This window comes from Vigna unguiculata, chromosome 3, assembly GCF_037176805.1.
Source record: "Vigna unguiculata cultivar grain cowpea cultivar isolate G323 ecotype 2 chromosome 3, ASM3717680v1, whole genome shotgun sequence".
Lineage (NCBI taxonomy): Eukaryota > Viridiplantae > Streptophyta > Magnoliopsida > Fabales > Fabaceae > Vigna > Vigna unguiculata.
The window spans coordinates 69,174,402-69,191,120 of NC_140794.1; the positions used below are offsets into that span (position 1 = coordinate 69,174,402).

At 26.3% G+C, this 16,719-nt stretch overlaps 1 protein-coding gene across 6 annotated transcripts; it reads right to left on the minus strand.

The window, feature by feature from the left end:
• Positions 1-4,283: 4,283 nt before the first annotated feature.
• Positions 4,284-8,547, minus strand: LOC114179513 (putative WD repeat-containing protein C2A9.03). Of its 6 annotated transcripts, none has more exons than XM_028065873.2 (10): positions 8,413-8,547; positions 7,633-7,797; positions 7,305-7,472; positions 7,126-7,212; positions 6,849-6,983; positions 6,657-6,767; positions 6,186-6,277; positions 5,837-5,942; positions 4,945-5,031; positions 4,284-4,857 (listed from the first exon to the last, which is right to left on the minus strand). In XM_028065873.2, the coding sequence occupies exons 2-10, from the start codon at positions 7,774-7,776 to the stop codon at positions 4,447-4,449; spliced, it is 1,341 nt and encodes a 446-aa protein (XP_027921674.2). In that variant the 5' UTR covers positions 7,777-7,797; positions 8,413-8,547; the 3' UTR covers positions 4,284-4,446. The 6 variants fall into 6 exon arrangements, with proteins under 6 accessions (XP_027921674.2, XP_027921675.2, XP_027921678.2 ...); XM_028065874.2 differs by having other exon boundaries at positions 7,633-7,800; positions 8,413-8,540; XM_028065877.2 differs by having other exon boundaries at positions 8,352-8,447.
• Positions 8,548-16,719: the final 8,172 nt, after the last annotated feature.

A 16,719-nucleotide genomic window follows, 5' to 3' on the forward strand; every position in this document is an offset into this window, starting at 1 on the left:
ATTTTTAATTGTAACTTGATTATCATAGATTTTTTTAGTAATTATGTCTCTCAACTTTTAATTAGATTATGATAAATTATTTTTTAGTCTTAAACTTATTTTTTAAAAAGATATATTAATGAAAAACAAAAGAATAAATTTATTTTTTAAAATTGATAGAGAAACTACTGGTGAAGATGAAAACATGACAATATGGTTATTTATCACATAACAATGAAATGAAAACTTGTGAATATTTTTTGAATCAAATGTATGTTAATAAAACAAAAGATGAATATTTTGCGGATAATATGATTATTTACATCGAAAAAAGTTAACTAAAAAATCTAATTATAATTAAATTACCATGAGTTCAAAAATATGAAAAAATGATAGACATTCCTTTAGATTGTGTAATTTCTTTGATAAATATATATGTACTAGATCATGTATTCATTTTTATTGAATTAGTCACAATAATATTAAATATATAAATTTTGAGTATATTATTTTGACTCCCCCAAAAATTTTGGTGAAGATCCGCCATTGATCCCTAGTGTTAGCTTATAAAAAGATTATTTAAATATTTTTTTATTTTTTAAAAATGACTATAGATTAAAAAAGTCCAAACGAATTTGTAGTTTAATTATGGTAAAAAAATTATCAAGAGTATATTACTTGGACATTAAGAATCTGTTTGGATTGGGATGTCATACAGTCAGAGTGTGAGTGCGAGAATGGATGTGCAAATGTGTAGTGGAGTGATTGTTTCAGGAAATTTAGAAGAATTTGAGAATGATGACATCACTTATAACCATCCGCACATATACACACGATCTGTGGAGAAGAACTATTCAACTTTAACAAAAGACAAAAAAATTACCTTTTTTTTTTTGTATTAGATAGTGACTTTGTATTTTAATTTGTCAGCACCTTGTTTTTGTGGCATTTTCACAAGTCACTCTGGTCTCTAATTTTTGTAATTAGAACATTTGCATATATATATATATATATATATATATATATATATATATATGTATATATATATATATATATGGTATTAATTTTATCTGCTAAACAGTTTTATTATTTTTGGTTAATTGTAGGAATTTAATTTAATTTCATTTAGGTTTAAGAAGATATATTATTTATAAAACTTTATTGCTGTTTATGACTATAATGTTTATAATAGTTATACCATTAATATAGAAATTATTATATAGAAAAATATAATTAAATATTTTATTTACAATTCCCTTTTAATTTTAAGTTTAGCTTCCTAAATTTTATTTTATTTTTAATTATAAACAACAATTTTAATTTAATTTTGATATCATTTGTACAATTTCTTTTAAAATTTTATTACATTTATTCTCAAAGTCAAAATAGCAATAACTTAATTTTATTTATTAAAACATTTTTTTTAATTTATCAACACATCATATCATACACAAACTTTCATTTCAAATTTATTCAAATCACATCATCTCTTCCTTAATCCAAACAACACAATTTCTTTTTTATCCCTTCAAATTCATCTACTCACTCTCTCTTAAATTTACTCTTTTTGAAATATGACACAAGAATGGTAAGCTAAAAAAAAATGTATTACTAATACATGTAAATTGTGATTTCAATCTATATGATACAAAGTTTACCTAATGTAAGCCCCATTTCTTTTAGCTTATGAGTTTTGGGTCTGGCCTTTTCGTAAGCTCAAGGTCAGCCTAGTAGGGGACCCCAATACCCTTGCAGCTCATCCACTCTGCACTTGTTTCCTTTCAGAAGATTGTCTCCCTCCCTCAAACACCCTTGAACTCCAGTTAGAGTTCTGCTAGGGCATAAGTTCCCTTTCTTTCCAGCTAGTTTTTCTACTTCGTACTTTCAGGTAAGTTGGACTTTAACTTCATCCTTCCCCTTTTTCCAGTTAAAAGCTTTGGTTTCGTCTTAGGTTCTCTCTGGTACCCCATTCTCAACTTCGTGAGTGTTTGTTTTCAACTCTGTAGGTTGCTCCTGTACTCTTTTGCTCTTGCTTGGGTTACCACTCTCTATGTTAGCATCCAAAAAGGTAAGGGAAGCTAGAAACTTTGTGTTTTTAGGTTAATTTTGCTCATTTATGGTCTATTTTGTGTGTCTGGCGTTTGACTGATATCGATGGCAGTATGAATCTATTTTAATCTGTGTGTATGCTTGGTTGAAAATGGTAGTACATGTGCTAACAGGTGCGGAACCTGCTAATCTCGCCCAAGCGAGTGACCCTCGCCTAAGCGAGAGTAGCAGGGACTCACCCCTGGATTCCAGCTCATGTTGTCACCTAGGTGACTGGTTTTTAATTTTGAGTGAGGCGCAGTCTCGCTTAGGCGAGACGTTGTCGCCTGAGCGAGACGTTGTCGCTTGAGCGAGAACCCGTTGGAACCTTGCAGTGGCCACTGTTGAGCTCTCGCCTAGGCGAGAAGGGGTCACCTGAGCGAAAGGAACCCTTTCGGCTTGGCGAGGACCTTTAGCTTGGGCGAGAATCTGTGACAGGAGTTGTTGTGTTGGCTGATGTGACTCCATGCTTGTGTTAATTATTTTCTTTGCTCATAGTATGTGGCCATGCTTGGTATGTATGCTTGAATGGGACTGGAAGGAAAGTGTTGTTATGTAATAAGCTATGATTTTATTGGATTGAACATTTGTATGCATGTGATAAGAATGAAATGAGAAATATGATATATTTGTTGGTGGAATTGCATGAAAATTGGGTGATTGAGATGGCATGTGGAATGTGTTGGTAAGGGAGTTTCATGGGAGACTCTTGGTGATATATATATATATATATATATATATATATATATATATATATATATATATATATATATATATATATATATGAGGGTATCCTAAACTCTAATAATCGTTCACGCTCACATAGAACATAATGGTTTATGTGGTGAGAGTGGCAGGAGGTCCTAGTCTTGGGACAGTTTGGGCCCAAGACAACAGAGGATTAACCTGTGTGTGGTTGGGTGATAACCCCTTGCGTCTAGACTCTGCAGAGTTTAGAAACCAACACAGGTGCATACTTCTTTTAGAATTCTATATCAAGAGTATGATCCGGATATCGAGTCGTAGTAACCTGCATTTGATTGTTCTCACATGATCTGAGTGTTTCTAGTTAAATGTTAATAACTTGCCTTGCCTTGTACATGCTCTATAATTTATTAAAGATATTTTCACACTAGCTTACCCTTTTATCTTCGTGTTGTGCTTGTCTTGTTTTCTCTTTTACGATGATCACCTTGTTGGTGGGAGCAGATGGGAAGAACGTTGAAGGTGGACCTGATGGTAACAGCGGTGCGGTGTAGTGGGCCTTGTCACCTTTGGCTCTTGGGAGCAGTTTTTATGGCCTTAGTTCCTTTTGTCATTCCTAGCTCTAGAAGTCTTGTTTTTGTATAACTGCTAAACCCCTGTAGGTTATGTTTTGTTAGAGGCATGTATGATAGATGTGCTTCAATTTCTTTAAATACTTCTTGGATGACTGTAATGATAAATTCTGATGTGTACTGTTCCATCTGATGACTCTTTTATTGCTATGATTATGTGATGTTTTAATTTAGTAGAACTATTCTATTATAAATGGGATGTCACACCTAACTTATCCTAAAGTATATTAGTCTACAAATCGTAGTTTTTGTGACTATAAAACAACAAACCGATATTTTCCGAAACACTTATATTAGTTTACTCATTTCAAACACTTTTAATGTACACATAAGTTTATTTGTATATATACAATTGTAAGTGTGGTACAATAACTAATCACCTTGTCACCACCCAATATCTTAATCTTTAAGATAAGTTTATTTTACAAATATTTGTAACATTGGTGTAAGAACTCTAATAACCTTACCACCACCTAATGACTTAATTAATGTGATTTATATTACACCGGAACAAGGGTAATTTTTAATAATAGATTACTGTACTTAATATTACAAATCACAATCATTACATCAAAAGTTTTGACGTAATATTAAGTATTTAATCTGATAATTAGTATTTAAGTCAGGGTCTCAAGTTTAATTTATAGTGAGATGATTGTCGAGGCATTATCCAAAGACGGAGTGAGTTAAGTCACATTCCGTTGAGATGAAGGTGGAAAATTTATTTTGCGGGTGAAAGAGTGAAAGGTGAATTCTGATCTATTGCCTTTTATGAACCATGAATAAGCCCGTCTAGAGTACAAATTTAGCACACACTCTTCCATCTATGGCAAAAGATATTGAAATAAAAATAAAAAGGTAAGAGATAGGAAATCAAGGTTATTTAAAACAACGGAGTTTATGTAACGACCTTATCATCCTACATTGTATGATGAAGCATGCCACCGATCATTTTTTTTTTTTTTAGTGAGGTGGTGCCACAATTCCTAGACAGAAGAACATAAACTGTAGGTTCTTATAGACAAGGGGTATGCAGTCCGATTTACATGCAGTCGAGATATTTATAGTTTCGCCGCCGATTGTACTGAAGAAGGCTTCCATAGGTGCGATCCCAAACACCAATGAAAAGTGATTCTGTGTCAGGGCTAAAAGATAAACCAGAGATCTCCCCAAAAAAATCGATCTCCTGCTCCTTCTCGAACCCACTCTTTGCATCATAGACATGCACAAAGTCAGCTGGCTCAGCCATTGCCATGAATCGCCCATCAGATGTGAACCTTATGGAACGTATAGCTCCAAGGTTGCCCTTAAGCACAGCAACAGACTTTGACAAGCTCCTAACATCCCAAACACGGCATGTTTTGTCTTGGTTACCGGTAGCAAAAATGTGGCCATCAGGATGCCATGCAGATGCAAATGAGTAGTCCAAGTGTCCAGATAAAGACTTCACAGTCTACAAGAACCAAAATTTAATTCATTTCTAATTTACTCATACACCGCACATAAGGAATTTATGACATAAATCAACAGAATACACCACCTTTCCAGTTTGAGAATCTACTAGTAATCCTTCTGGGTTATCTCCAACAATCACAAGCAGTTTCGCATCTGGGCTCAATGAAGTATGCTGCGGACAGAAAGGGAAACAAATTCAGATAATTTATTCTATCTATTAGAAGAAGGATATCCTATTTTCCGGCATTTGGCAGTGTGCACAGTAATGAGCATGCAGAGAGAAAAAATTTATATGTAGACATGCTCTCAATTCTATCTCCTTTTAAAGCTTAAAAATTTCCCCATTACTATTCTACTATCCTGTTTGAAGTTTCCTTAATAATAGTAGACCCATAGATCTCTATTAGAAGCTCTTCCAAAATAAACCCATAAATCGATGTGATCATTTACAACTTAGATTAGTAATGGGTTTTGCATGGGTGCTGAAAATTTAAATATTAGGAATCTTGTGATTTCCTTAAAATCCTAAGCCCTATAAACTGGGGGATTTAGTGACTTCCTTTGGTGTCTATCTACTATAATGCAGCTACAGGGGTAAGATAGGAGCAACAATCTCTTTATTTTGAGTTGTAGGTAATACTACCATTGGATAGCAAGGTTGAAAAGTTACGATAATTACTATGTGGAGTGATAAGGTGACCTAGTGATTAGAAGGAGGCAAAAAGAGGGGACGGTTGTGGGTTCAATCCTTCCTGCTAACAACTAACAATTGCCGATAAAAAAAACAAAAAAAAAAAAGATAATTATTATGTATGAATTACATGATTCCTATATGAACTATTAAAAAATGTTTATGCCAAGGGCCTAAGCGATGATGTATGGTTTGTGACACTTGATTGTTGGTTTGCAGATATATATGTACAAATCCCACATGGATTTCTATACAAAATAAAAAACTTAACCTAATAAAGACTTACATTTACAGGCCAAGAGAAGGAGAAATGCTTGGAAAGCTGAAACTTTTCCATGTCAAAGTCTCGAACTCCACAGTCATTATTCGAAGCCATGAAATGAACAGCTCCACTGAGATATCAATTAATTATTAGTATCCTTTGTGATCAATAATTGCTAGCACCATATGAATCAATAAAGATCCAAAATAAATAGAGAAAATAAAAGAAAATTAGTGAAATGAACAGCTCCAGTGAGATATCAATTAACTGTTAGTATTCTTTGTGATTATAGTTGCTAGCACCATATGAATCATTAAACATCCAAAACAAATAAAGAAAATAAAAGAAAAATAGTAGAGCAGAGAATCAAGACCTTGGATGCTCATATATCTCAACAGCATTTGTTATTGCATTGTCATCGTAAGTAGTTCTTGAACAAAAACTAACCCCCGGTCGATCTAGGTACTGCAAGAAGAGATGTATCATTTAACCACTCAAGAAGTTTCAATTATATGGAATGAAAACAAAGTTCAAATAAATGAGAATGAATTCATATTATTGTTTGGCTAGTCAGTAATTGTTCAATTAATCACATCCATTTTAAGGAAAAATAATTTCTATACCATTTAAAAACAATGTAGAAATCTAACAAATATATAGAGTACAAAATTCGTAATCTTGTTTGAACATCCAAGGCAAAAGATAAAATATTGAGCACAATAAATCATAGTGACCAAGTATCCTGCATGGTGTGTAACTATAGTGTATTCAAATAAATAATAATAAATACTAAACATATAGGGAACAAGAATGAAAACTACAACCCCCATAATAGTAGAAGTACCTTGCAAATAAGTTCTCCTTGAAAACCCCCAGCAATCAACAAATTATCCCGCACAGCCAGTGTACTAATTTGTGTTTGAGTAAATCCTTCCAAAAGGCTTCCAGGATGTTTCTATCACCAACAAGCACAAACGGCTTAATTTCATTTCTAGAAGTGATCCTTTTGATAACAAAGGAGTGCATAAATGATTACCTCGCATGGAGCTACATGCCCTGATACATTCAGTATTTCTGATTTCTTGGAACTTAAAGAAGACCAGTGCATAATTGAGTAACTAGAAACAAGATACACATCATGCTTAGATGTTGACCACACCAAATTCCTCAACTGCAAATGGCAGATTGGAGGTATCACATTAACATTAGTTAACTCATTGAGCATGGCACACTGAATTTCTAGGAGGTAATAGTCTAATATTCATCGCATCATCTGAAATGATTCAATATAATTCATTAGTATATAAACGTACCTGGAAATGAAGTATTGTCGATTTCACAGATCTGGTGTTTTGCCAGAAATCATAATACTTTCCTCCCTTATATGTTTGTGAGCATTCCTGTAGGCAAGAGATGAATAGATGTGAAAAAGATAAAAATCCCTAAAAAGCATTACTCAAATGCCACAGAACTCGAGTAAAACACAGTATACCTTTTCTGACAGTTCGCCCGATTGAGGTATATTTTCATAATTCTTGTACTGCTCTAGTCTAGTTTGTCTATACTTCTCACGACTAATGCTCAGTCTATCCCAAGGTATACCTTGAATATCCTTTCCTTTCCTAGCTTCTGCAGCAGTGGTGTCTGTCATTCGATTTTCCTGCAACAGAGAAGCAAGAACCCGCAACCCAACAAGGGCAATCAGAAAGGAAAAGATTATGTCAAAGTCATTTCATAACATTTTACTTATGTAATCGTAAATTAAGCACATAAGACAAAACCAAAAGACATGAACATTTTACTTATGAGGGGAAACCAACCATTGATTCATATTCATCATCATCATCGGATTCGGACTCTGAATCGCCAAACACTCTGCCCCTAAAATATATATCATCTTCTGCATCCGCCATTTCATTATCGTCAGCTACATACTCCATTTCGTCCCCCTGTCGTTGAGCCATCGTTCCCTACGTTATCGATTCCTGCTAAACAAAGGGTGGGAGGTAAAAAGCGGAAAACTCGTCAATTTCACCCGTACGAAAATAAACAAACAAACAAACACCCAATGTCACATAACCCTGAACTAAATTTCAATTTCAATCTCAATTCCAAGTATAAAGATGATAGTCCTCGGTCTCAGAACAGTGACCGGAAAAGGAATAACAAGCAAGCAGTAACCTAACCCTAAAAACGTGAAACCTTCAAAAAAAGCATTTAAATTCTAAAGCTAACCGACAAAGGAGTTGACGAGAAGTGGAAAATCATGAGCAAAACAATGCATGAATTTGGAGAATTCAGAGAGGCGTTAATGCGTAAGGTGCAGAAAGGTTTTATCTTCAAGTTTGGAGACGATGAATTGACGAGAGAAGGCCTCAAAATAAAATAAACCTTCATCGAAAAATAAAAGGGGAAGGAGGAAGAAACGGCATGGAGAGAGGTGAAGGTGGAATTGGGAAACATATTAGAAGGTACAGAGAGATAGAGTTAGAGCTAGAGCTATATATAGAGAGAGAGAGAGAAAGAAGGAGAGAGAGACCTTAGTGTTGGTGAATGGAAGAAGAAAAATAAAAGAAGAGAAGAGAAGAAAAGGAGAAGACCTTGAATTGAAATTGAAATGAATTGAGAGAGACAGATAGAGAGAGGATCTGATCTGCGTTCAAGATTCAAGCACTTTCCTCGGATAGATATATAGGACACATCCCAAACTGTCACTGCGCGTTTCATGTTTTCTTTTTTTCTTTTCATCACTCTTCTTTAATTAATCTTTTAAATTAACTGTCACTGCGCGTTTTCCTGTCTCTTCTTTTTTCTAATTATTTACTTTATTTATTACTAGCGTACACACAGACGTTATTGCGTCTGTGTATCCACATTTTTTAAACATAAATGATAGTATGTTAGTAGGTGATAATAGTATAATGTTATTAAATTAATTTATAAAATAAATTTATATTTATTAAAAATGAAGTGAAATGTTAAAAATAAAGTGAAATAAATGGAGAAATTAATTGTTGATGAATAAAAAAAATAAAAATGATAAACAGTTATATAGAAAATTGATAAAAATAACCATTAATTTTAAAAAATTTAATAAATAATTATACTGTAAAGGGTAAAATTGGTATTATGAAATGTGTACACAAAAAATAGAATTCCCTTTATATATTGTTATAGATTTATTATTGGTATTATGATACATGAATACCGTACGTATGTAATATATAAATATATGATATGTTTATCTATAATAATATAATAATATACAGAGTAGGGATTCTCTTTTATTTTCTCACATTTAAAAATATCAATTTTACTCTTTAAATATAATAATTTATTAAATTTTAAAAAATTGACTGTTATTTTTACAAATTCTTTTATAAAATCTGATTTCTACTTTTTCTCTTTTTTATTTATCAATAGTTATTCTTTCATCTTTTCTGATATATTTCACTTTATTTTTAATAAATATAATTTTAGTTTATATATTTAGTTTATATATTAACTTAATAACATTACAATATTATCACCTACTAATATAATATCACGCATATTTAAAAAATGCATACACACAAACGCGATAACGCCTGTGTTTATGCTAGTTTAAAATAAAATAGGATACGGAATATATATATATATATATATATATATATATATATATATTAAAAAGTGTAAAATAATTTTTAAAAATATGATAAATATATTAATGTTATCGTATGCATTCAAAATAAAATCACAGGTATTCAAGTTGTTAACATAAAAATTATAAACTATTATTATCTTACAAGTATCGTTGTTTTATACATTAAATACTTCATTAATAAATATTGATAAAATTTTAAAAAATATTGAATACGAATACATGTCATGAATACAAATACGTGTTACATATGAATACATTACCCAAATTGAAGTATAAATGTTTCATAGTACCACATTTTTTTCCACTCTGTGTGTGTTTGATCGAATAAATTTTATGCAATTAATACAAAATTGAAATATATTCTTTATCATCCTTTTTATTGTTTATTGTAGATTTTTAAACTTTTTATTAATTATTATATATGTTTATACGTTTTTATTATTTGTTGATTGATAAATAATCTAATTTTCTAATAACTAAATTTAATTAGATCATTACACAAAAATTTATTAAACTAAAATAACATAGGAACCTCATTTGAATAATAATTTAGTACTATTATTTAAAAGAATTTCATAACACCTACGATATAAATGGACAATGTTCATAAAGTTTTACTTTCATTCTATGACACTAGCGTAACACAGGCGCTATTGCGCCCATACATTTTTTAAATATGCGTAATATTATATTAGTAGGTGATAATATTATAATGTTATTAAGTTAATATATATATATATATATATATATATATATATATTAAAATTATATTTATTAAAAATAAAGTGAAATATATTATAACAGATAAAAGAATAAATAAAGAAGAAGAGAAGAAATAGAGACATATGATTTTATAAAAAGTTTGTAAAAGTAACAGTCATTTTTTAAAAATTTAATAAATTATTATATTTAAATGATAAAATCGGTATTTTAAAAAGTGGATAAAAAAGAGAAATCTCCTTTGTATATTGTTATGGATATTAAAGGAATACTTTAGCTGTTAAAATTACTACCGAACTAAATTAATCAACCTTCTAGATTTACTTTAGATTTAGAAGTAAATTTGAACGGATGGAAATAAGTAGATTTTAGGGGAAATAAAGGTGATAATAAAGTTGTTTTATAAATTTGTTTGGATCGGAAAGGAGATTTGAAATAATGAAAATGAATGGATTTCAGGAGAAATATAGGTGAGAATGAAACTCTTTTGATCAAAAGATAGTCAAGATCAATATTTAAATAGTAAATTCATAATATCCACAATTTATATAATATTTACGAGTCAGATCCCACCATGCATAATCCTAAAATCGTGTAATTTGTTTTGTTTTTTTCAAATTTTCAGTTGCACTGGTTATTATTTTTTTTTAATAATTAAAATTTTACATTGTTATTACATGCATTCTTAGTCACATAACCATTTTTTATCTAATTAAATTAAATATTAATTCAATTAATTTACTTTTATATAAAATAATAATACACTTAAAATCCAACTACAACACAGCACCACAACATTTCAATTAAAATTTAATACAATTATAATTTTCAAGTTTTCGATCACAATTTTGTATAGACCAAAAATATAATAACGTTTAGTATTTATTAATTATAATATTAGTGTTTCTCTTATTTATTAATTATAACGTTATTATTTATTTTTTCTTTGTTTAAAGAAATTTTTATATCAATATTATGTATGAAAATTGATAACAAATTAATTATTTTAATTTATTTTCCATATGTTATTTTATTTTAATTATTTTCCATTACATTAATTACTTTTATACATGCTATTTAATTTTTTTTTTAAAAAAGATTAATTTATATTCTTATAAAAAGAACTTTTCTATACATGGTACTATCTTATGATTTACAATTATATAAACCCCTCTATCTTATGATTTACAATTATATAAACCCCTCAAGATTCTATTTATAATCTCGAATTTTAATAATTTGTTACATAAAGTATTGATTGATGTAATAAATTTAAGTTTAATTACTCTCGTTTAAATGTGTCAATTTGATATTTGTGTTTAAAAATATTTTAATTGAGTCACAACTTTTAAGAAAATGTCTCAATTAGGTTCTTTTTTTATTAATATCTACATGGTATTAATATTTAAAATGATTTATAAAATTAAGCATTGATATTTATATTAAAATTTAGTGATAAAAATCATGAATAAAGTGAACGGTGTTAATAAAGAATGGACCTAATTGAGACATATTTTTAAAAGTGGGTATTAAACTAACACATCCGAACAAAAATGGATATCATTTGACTAATTAAACCAATAAATTTAATAGATTAAAAATATATTTTAATTGATAAAAATGAAATGTTATTTATATTTATTATTATTATATTATTTATTATTATTGTTTATCTTTTGTTTATAATTATTTATTTTATTAATGTTGTTATCATTTATTTTATTAATATAACTATTATTATTTATTATATTATATTATTATTATTTGTTTTATTATACTCTATTTGATTTTAATTAATTGGATTTATTTATATAATAATTATGAAATTAGTTTTTGATATAAAAAAACGTACTTTCTTATCGAATCTTTCCAAAGGAGAGAGGAAAGTTAAATGAAGAGTTTTGTCTTATTTTTCGTCATTTATTGTTTCAAATTTTTAACGTCTTTTGCATTTATGAACTTACAAACTTTCCATATGCAGAAATAAACATACCATTAACAAATGATTTATTCCACTTTCCATCTTATTTTTAGGTTTAGTGATCTTTTCCCCCTTTTATTATTTATAATATTTAGTCCACCTTGCATCTTATTTTTAGGTATAATTATTTTTTCCGTTTTATTATTTATAATTATTAACAGGATTGTCTTTGTTAATCTTTTGGTAAATGTTTTCTTAACAGAGATATATGTCGTAAATATTTTTTATTTATTTTAAATATATTTTTGTAATTAAAAAATTGTTAAATTTTATAAAACAGTCAAATAAAAAATATTAAATTTTAAGAAACATGAATAATATTAATAATATAATTATTTTAATTTAAAACAAACTTTATTTAGATAAAATTGAGAAATAAATGTGAAAGGTAATCTCCTTAGTATAAATTATTTTATCACTTATTTTATATATCATTTAACTATTTTTTGTAATTATTTTAAAAAAATATATATTTATATAAATTTAAAATATTTTTTATTTTAACCATAATAATTAGAAAAAATAATTTTATTTACTATTAGAAATAGGATGTAAAATTATAAAATTTTATAATTTCATCATTTAGATCGTGAGTTAATAAATTGTCATTTTAACTCCTCATGATATTACAACTCCTTATATGAATGTTTTTATTGAAAATATTTAATAAACATGTTGTATTTAATGAATTTTATGAATACATCATTTAACATTTACATTTATATATTGTTTATTACTTACATTATATTTAATATATAATTTAATACTTACATTATATTTAATTTGTGAGTTAATAAATTGTCATTTTAACTCCTCATGATATTACAACTCTTTATATGAATGTTTTTATTGAAAATATTTAATAAACAGGTTGTATTTAATGAATTTTATGAATACATCATTTAACATTTACATTTATATATTGTTTATTACTTACATACATTATATTTAATATATAATTTAATACTTACATTATATTTAATTTAATGACTATGTTAATTAAAATATTCACTTTAAAAAAATTAATATAATATTCACATTATACTTAACTAGCAAAAATATACCTTTTGTTTTACATATCTTATTTGTGTGTGTATATATATATATATATATATATATATATATATATATATATATATATATACGTGTATTAATTTTTGTGATAATACAATAATTATTATTATTTTAATTATGAAATTAAATATAAATTGTTTTATAGTTTTATTGTAAATAATTTTTATTAATTTTATAGATAATTAAATAATTAAAAAAATGGTTCAGTTTTAAAAAATTGTCAAATTGAAAAAAATAAACACCGTTAAATTTGAAAAAGATAACGATTTTAAGAAAGTTTAAATTAATAAAAAACCAACAAAAATATAGTATTAAAAATCTAAAGATTTTATAAAAAAAGCCGGCATAAGAAAATTTAATTTAACAGAAATCAACAAAAAGAGTAGCGTTAAACATCTGCAAATTTAAAAAAAAAAACAATTAAAGTGTCAATTTGAGGTTTTATTGATTTTTTTTTCTTTTTAGTAGAAATTTTAAAATTTTCAAAGTCTTTGTTCTATATCAGAAAGTTATTGTCTATAAATTTAAAAAGGTACTTTTATCTTTATAATATTTGTTATGTGCATTTATACTATTTTAATTATTGTACTTAATTATTTCAAATTTCAATGTAAAAATGATAATACCAATGCACATTCATTATTCCCTTACCAGTGTCCACTGGTTAGTATTCTCCTAACATTCTCCTAATTGTTATTAGGTTATATTTTATGGGTCTTCCTAACCAGTGCCCTAAGGACACTAGTTAAGGATAATTAATATACATTGGATCCTACAAAAATACATAGAAAAGTGTAATATTAAATAAAATATGACCTAATAACCATTAATGTAATTTTATTTTCTTTAAAAGACAAAAATGCCCATAAATATTGTACATGTGTATTTAATATTTTATTTAATGTTCACAAATAAAATTTAAAAACTAATTAAATAATAAAATAACTATATTTTTAATGTTGCTAAAAATTAAATATAAGAAAATTAAATTAACATAAAACCAACAAAAAAATAGTGTTAAACATCTAAAACTTAAAAAAAAATAACATAAAAAAGTATAAATTAACAGAAAAACCAACAAAAAAAAAATACTTTTAAACATATAAAAATGTTACAAAAAAAGAATAATTAAAGTGTCAATTTAAGACTTAATTGATTTTTTTTTCTTTTTAGTAGAGACTTTAAAAATTCTAAAAACTTGTTTTGTAACAGTAAGTTATTGTCTACACATTTAAAAGGGTGTTTCTGTCTTTATAAAATTTATTATGTACATTTATACTATTTTAATTACTGTTTTTAATTATTTCAGTTTTCAATATAAAAATGATGATATCAAAGTACATTTATTATTCCTTAACCAGTGCCCTTAGGGCACTGGTTAGCATTCTCCATATTTTATATATCACACTTAATTATATATTTTTGTAGGATTCAGTGTATATTAATTATCCTTAACTAATGTCCTTAGAACACTGGTTACCAAAACTCAAAATTTATTTCATTTGTATTTATTCTGGTATCCGTCATATTCTATCCTCTTTCTCCTCTTCATCATGTGTATATTTTTATTTGTGTATATATTTTTTATTGTTTCAAATGTCAATTAAAATATTTTATAAATATGTAAGAGAGATTGTTGTTGTAAAAATTATGAATTCAATAAATTATATATATATATATATATATATATATTTGTCTATTTTATTTGTAAGTTAATATAGGTAGCATATAAAAAAATAGTGAAAAGCTAAAACATAAAACAAAAATAATAAAGTTATAAAATAATTTAAAATGAAATTATAAAAAATGAAATAACATAAAAAAGATAAACTAATAATAATTTGAATTAAAAAATAAACATTTTATTTTTTTAAACTTTAATACCAAATATGTTGGTTAAAAAATATGATATCCAAAATTACATTTGTGATATTAAGTTGAAAATATAACTATATTAATAATATCAAATATAAATAACAAATAAAAATATTTAAAAAATAATAAATATATGTGATAAAAACAATTTGATAAATTATGGAAATCAAACCGAAAAAAAAACAAAAATAATAAAGATTTGATAAGAGAACTTGGAGATTTAAGAAATCTTATTATCAGCCATTGAATCATTGAGGAACAATTAAAATAGTTGCAAGGAAACAAATGTTGTGCAAATGAAAAAATAAAAATAAAACTAAGATCAAAGAAAAAAAAATAGAAATAAGTTTGTGTTACCACACACAAGTAAGAGATTACACCATTGGACACTTGAAATAAAAAATAAATTACAAATCATTAATAAAAATATTAAAAAATATTACAAATAATGAAATGTGTAACTTGTAATAATCTATTTGATTCAATAAATTTGGGAATAAGAAAAAAAATGTTTAATGAAGATTGTGCGGAAAATAAAAGTACTTTGAAGACTTTAGTAAATTTTGTAGATATAAATAAATCTAATATTTGAGAGACAAGGAAAATGTGTGTAAAAAATTATTAATATATATGTAAAAAATTATTGTTAAAATGAAAACAGATTTGAACAATATTTAAGATATCAGTTTGTCACCTCTATATACAAAACTAGTGTATACAAATATGTATATATAATGTATTTGTTTTATCATAATTATAAATAAAATATATAATTATAGATTAATTACTACAATAATTAGTAAAACATATTTTAATTTTTTAAAATGTTATAATTATATAATAGACAAAAAAAAATTCTTATTATTTATAAACTATTATCCACTTGTTGTTGTATATACTAAAAGTGATTAAAAGAAATTATAAAGAAAGAATATGTATCAATTATTGTGGATCTTGGAATATAATATCTGATGCATAATAGTACATTCAATTTTTTTTTAATGATTAACGAGGATGAAATTGTGCCTTAGAGATCTGATATACTTTATTGAAAAGATAAAAAAAAAATTGTACAATTTTAATATGAAACGTGTAGAGTGAAAGAATTTTATTTGATTTTATGATGTGTCACCACCTACATTTTTGGTTATTTGGATTTTGTTGTATATAATCATTTATCCATAGATTTTAAACATTAAAAATAAAAGGAGTAATTTTATACTTTCTGTGTTTTTTGTGGAAATGTTAAATTTTCTTTTACTTATTCTTTCATTAAGTTTTTATGGATTAAACAAAAACTAATTAACAAAAAATAAAATTATTTTTTAGTACAGACATTACTACATTAATTATTTTTTATCTTTTTTATTTAGAAAATAAATAATATTTTTTAATTTATTCTTTTACATTTAATTATATTTTAATCTATTATTTAAAATATAATTATTTTATTACAGCGATATAATATTTGTGGACAATTTTGTTTTCCAAATGAAATAAATGTATACTAAAAATTATTAATGTCATAGTTTATTTAATATTACATATATTTTATGAACTTTTATAAACTTTAACATTTATAAATTATGTATAATATCTTTAGGAACTCTTGTT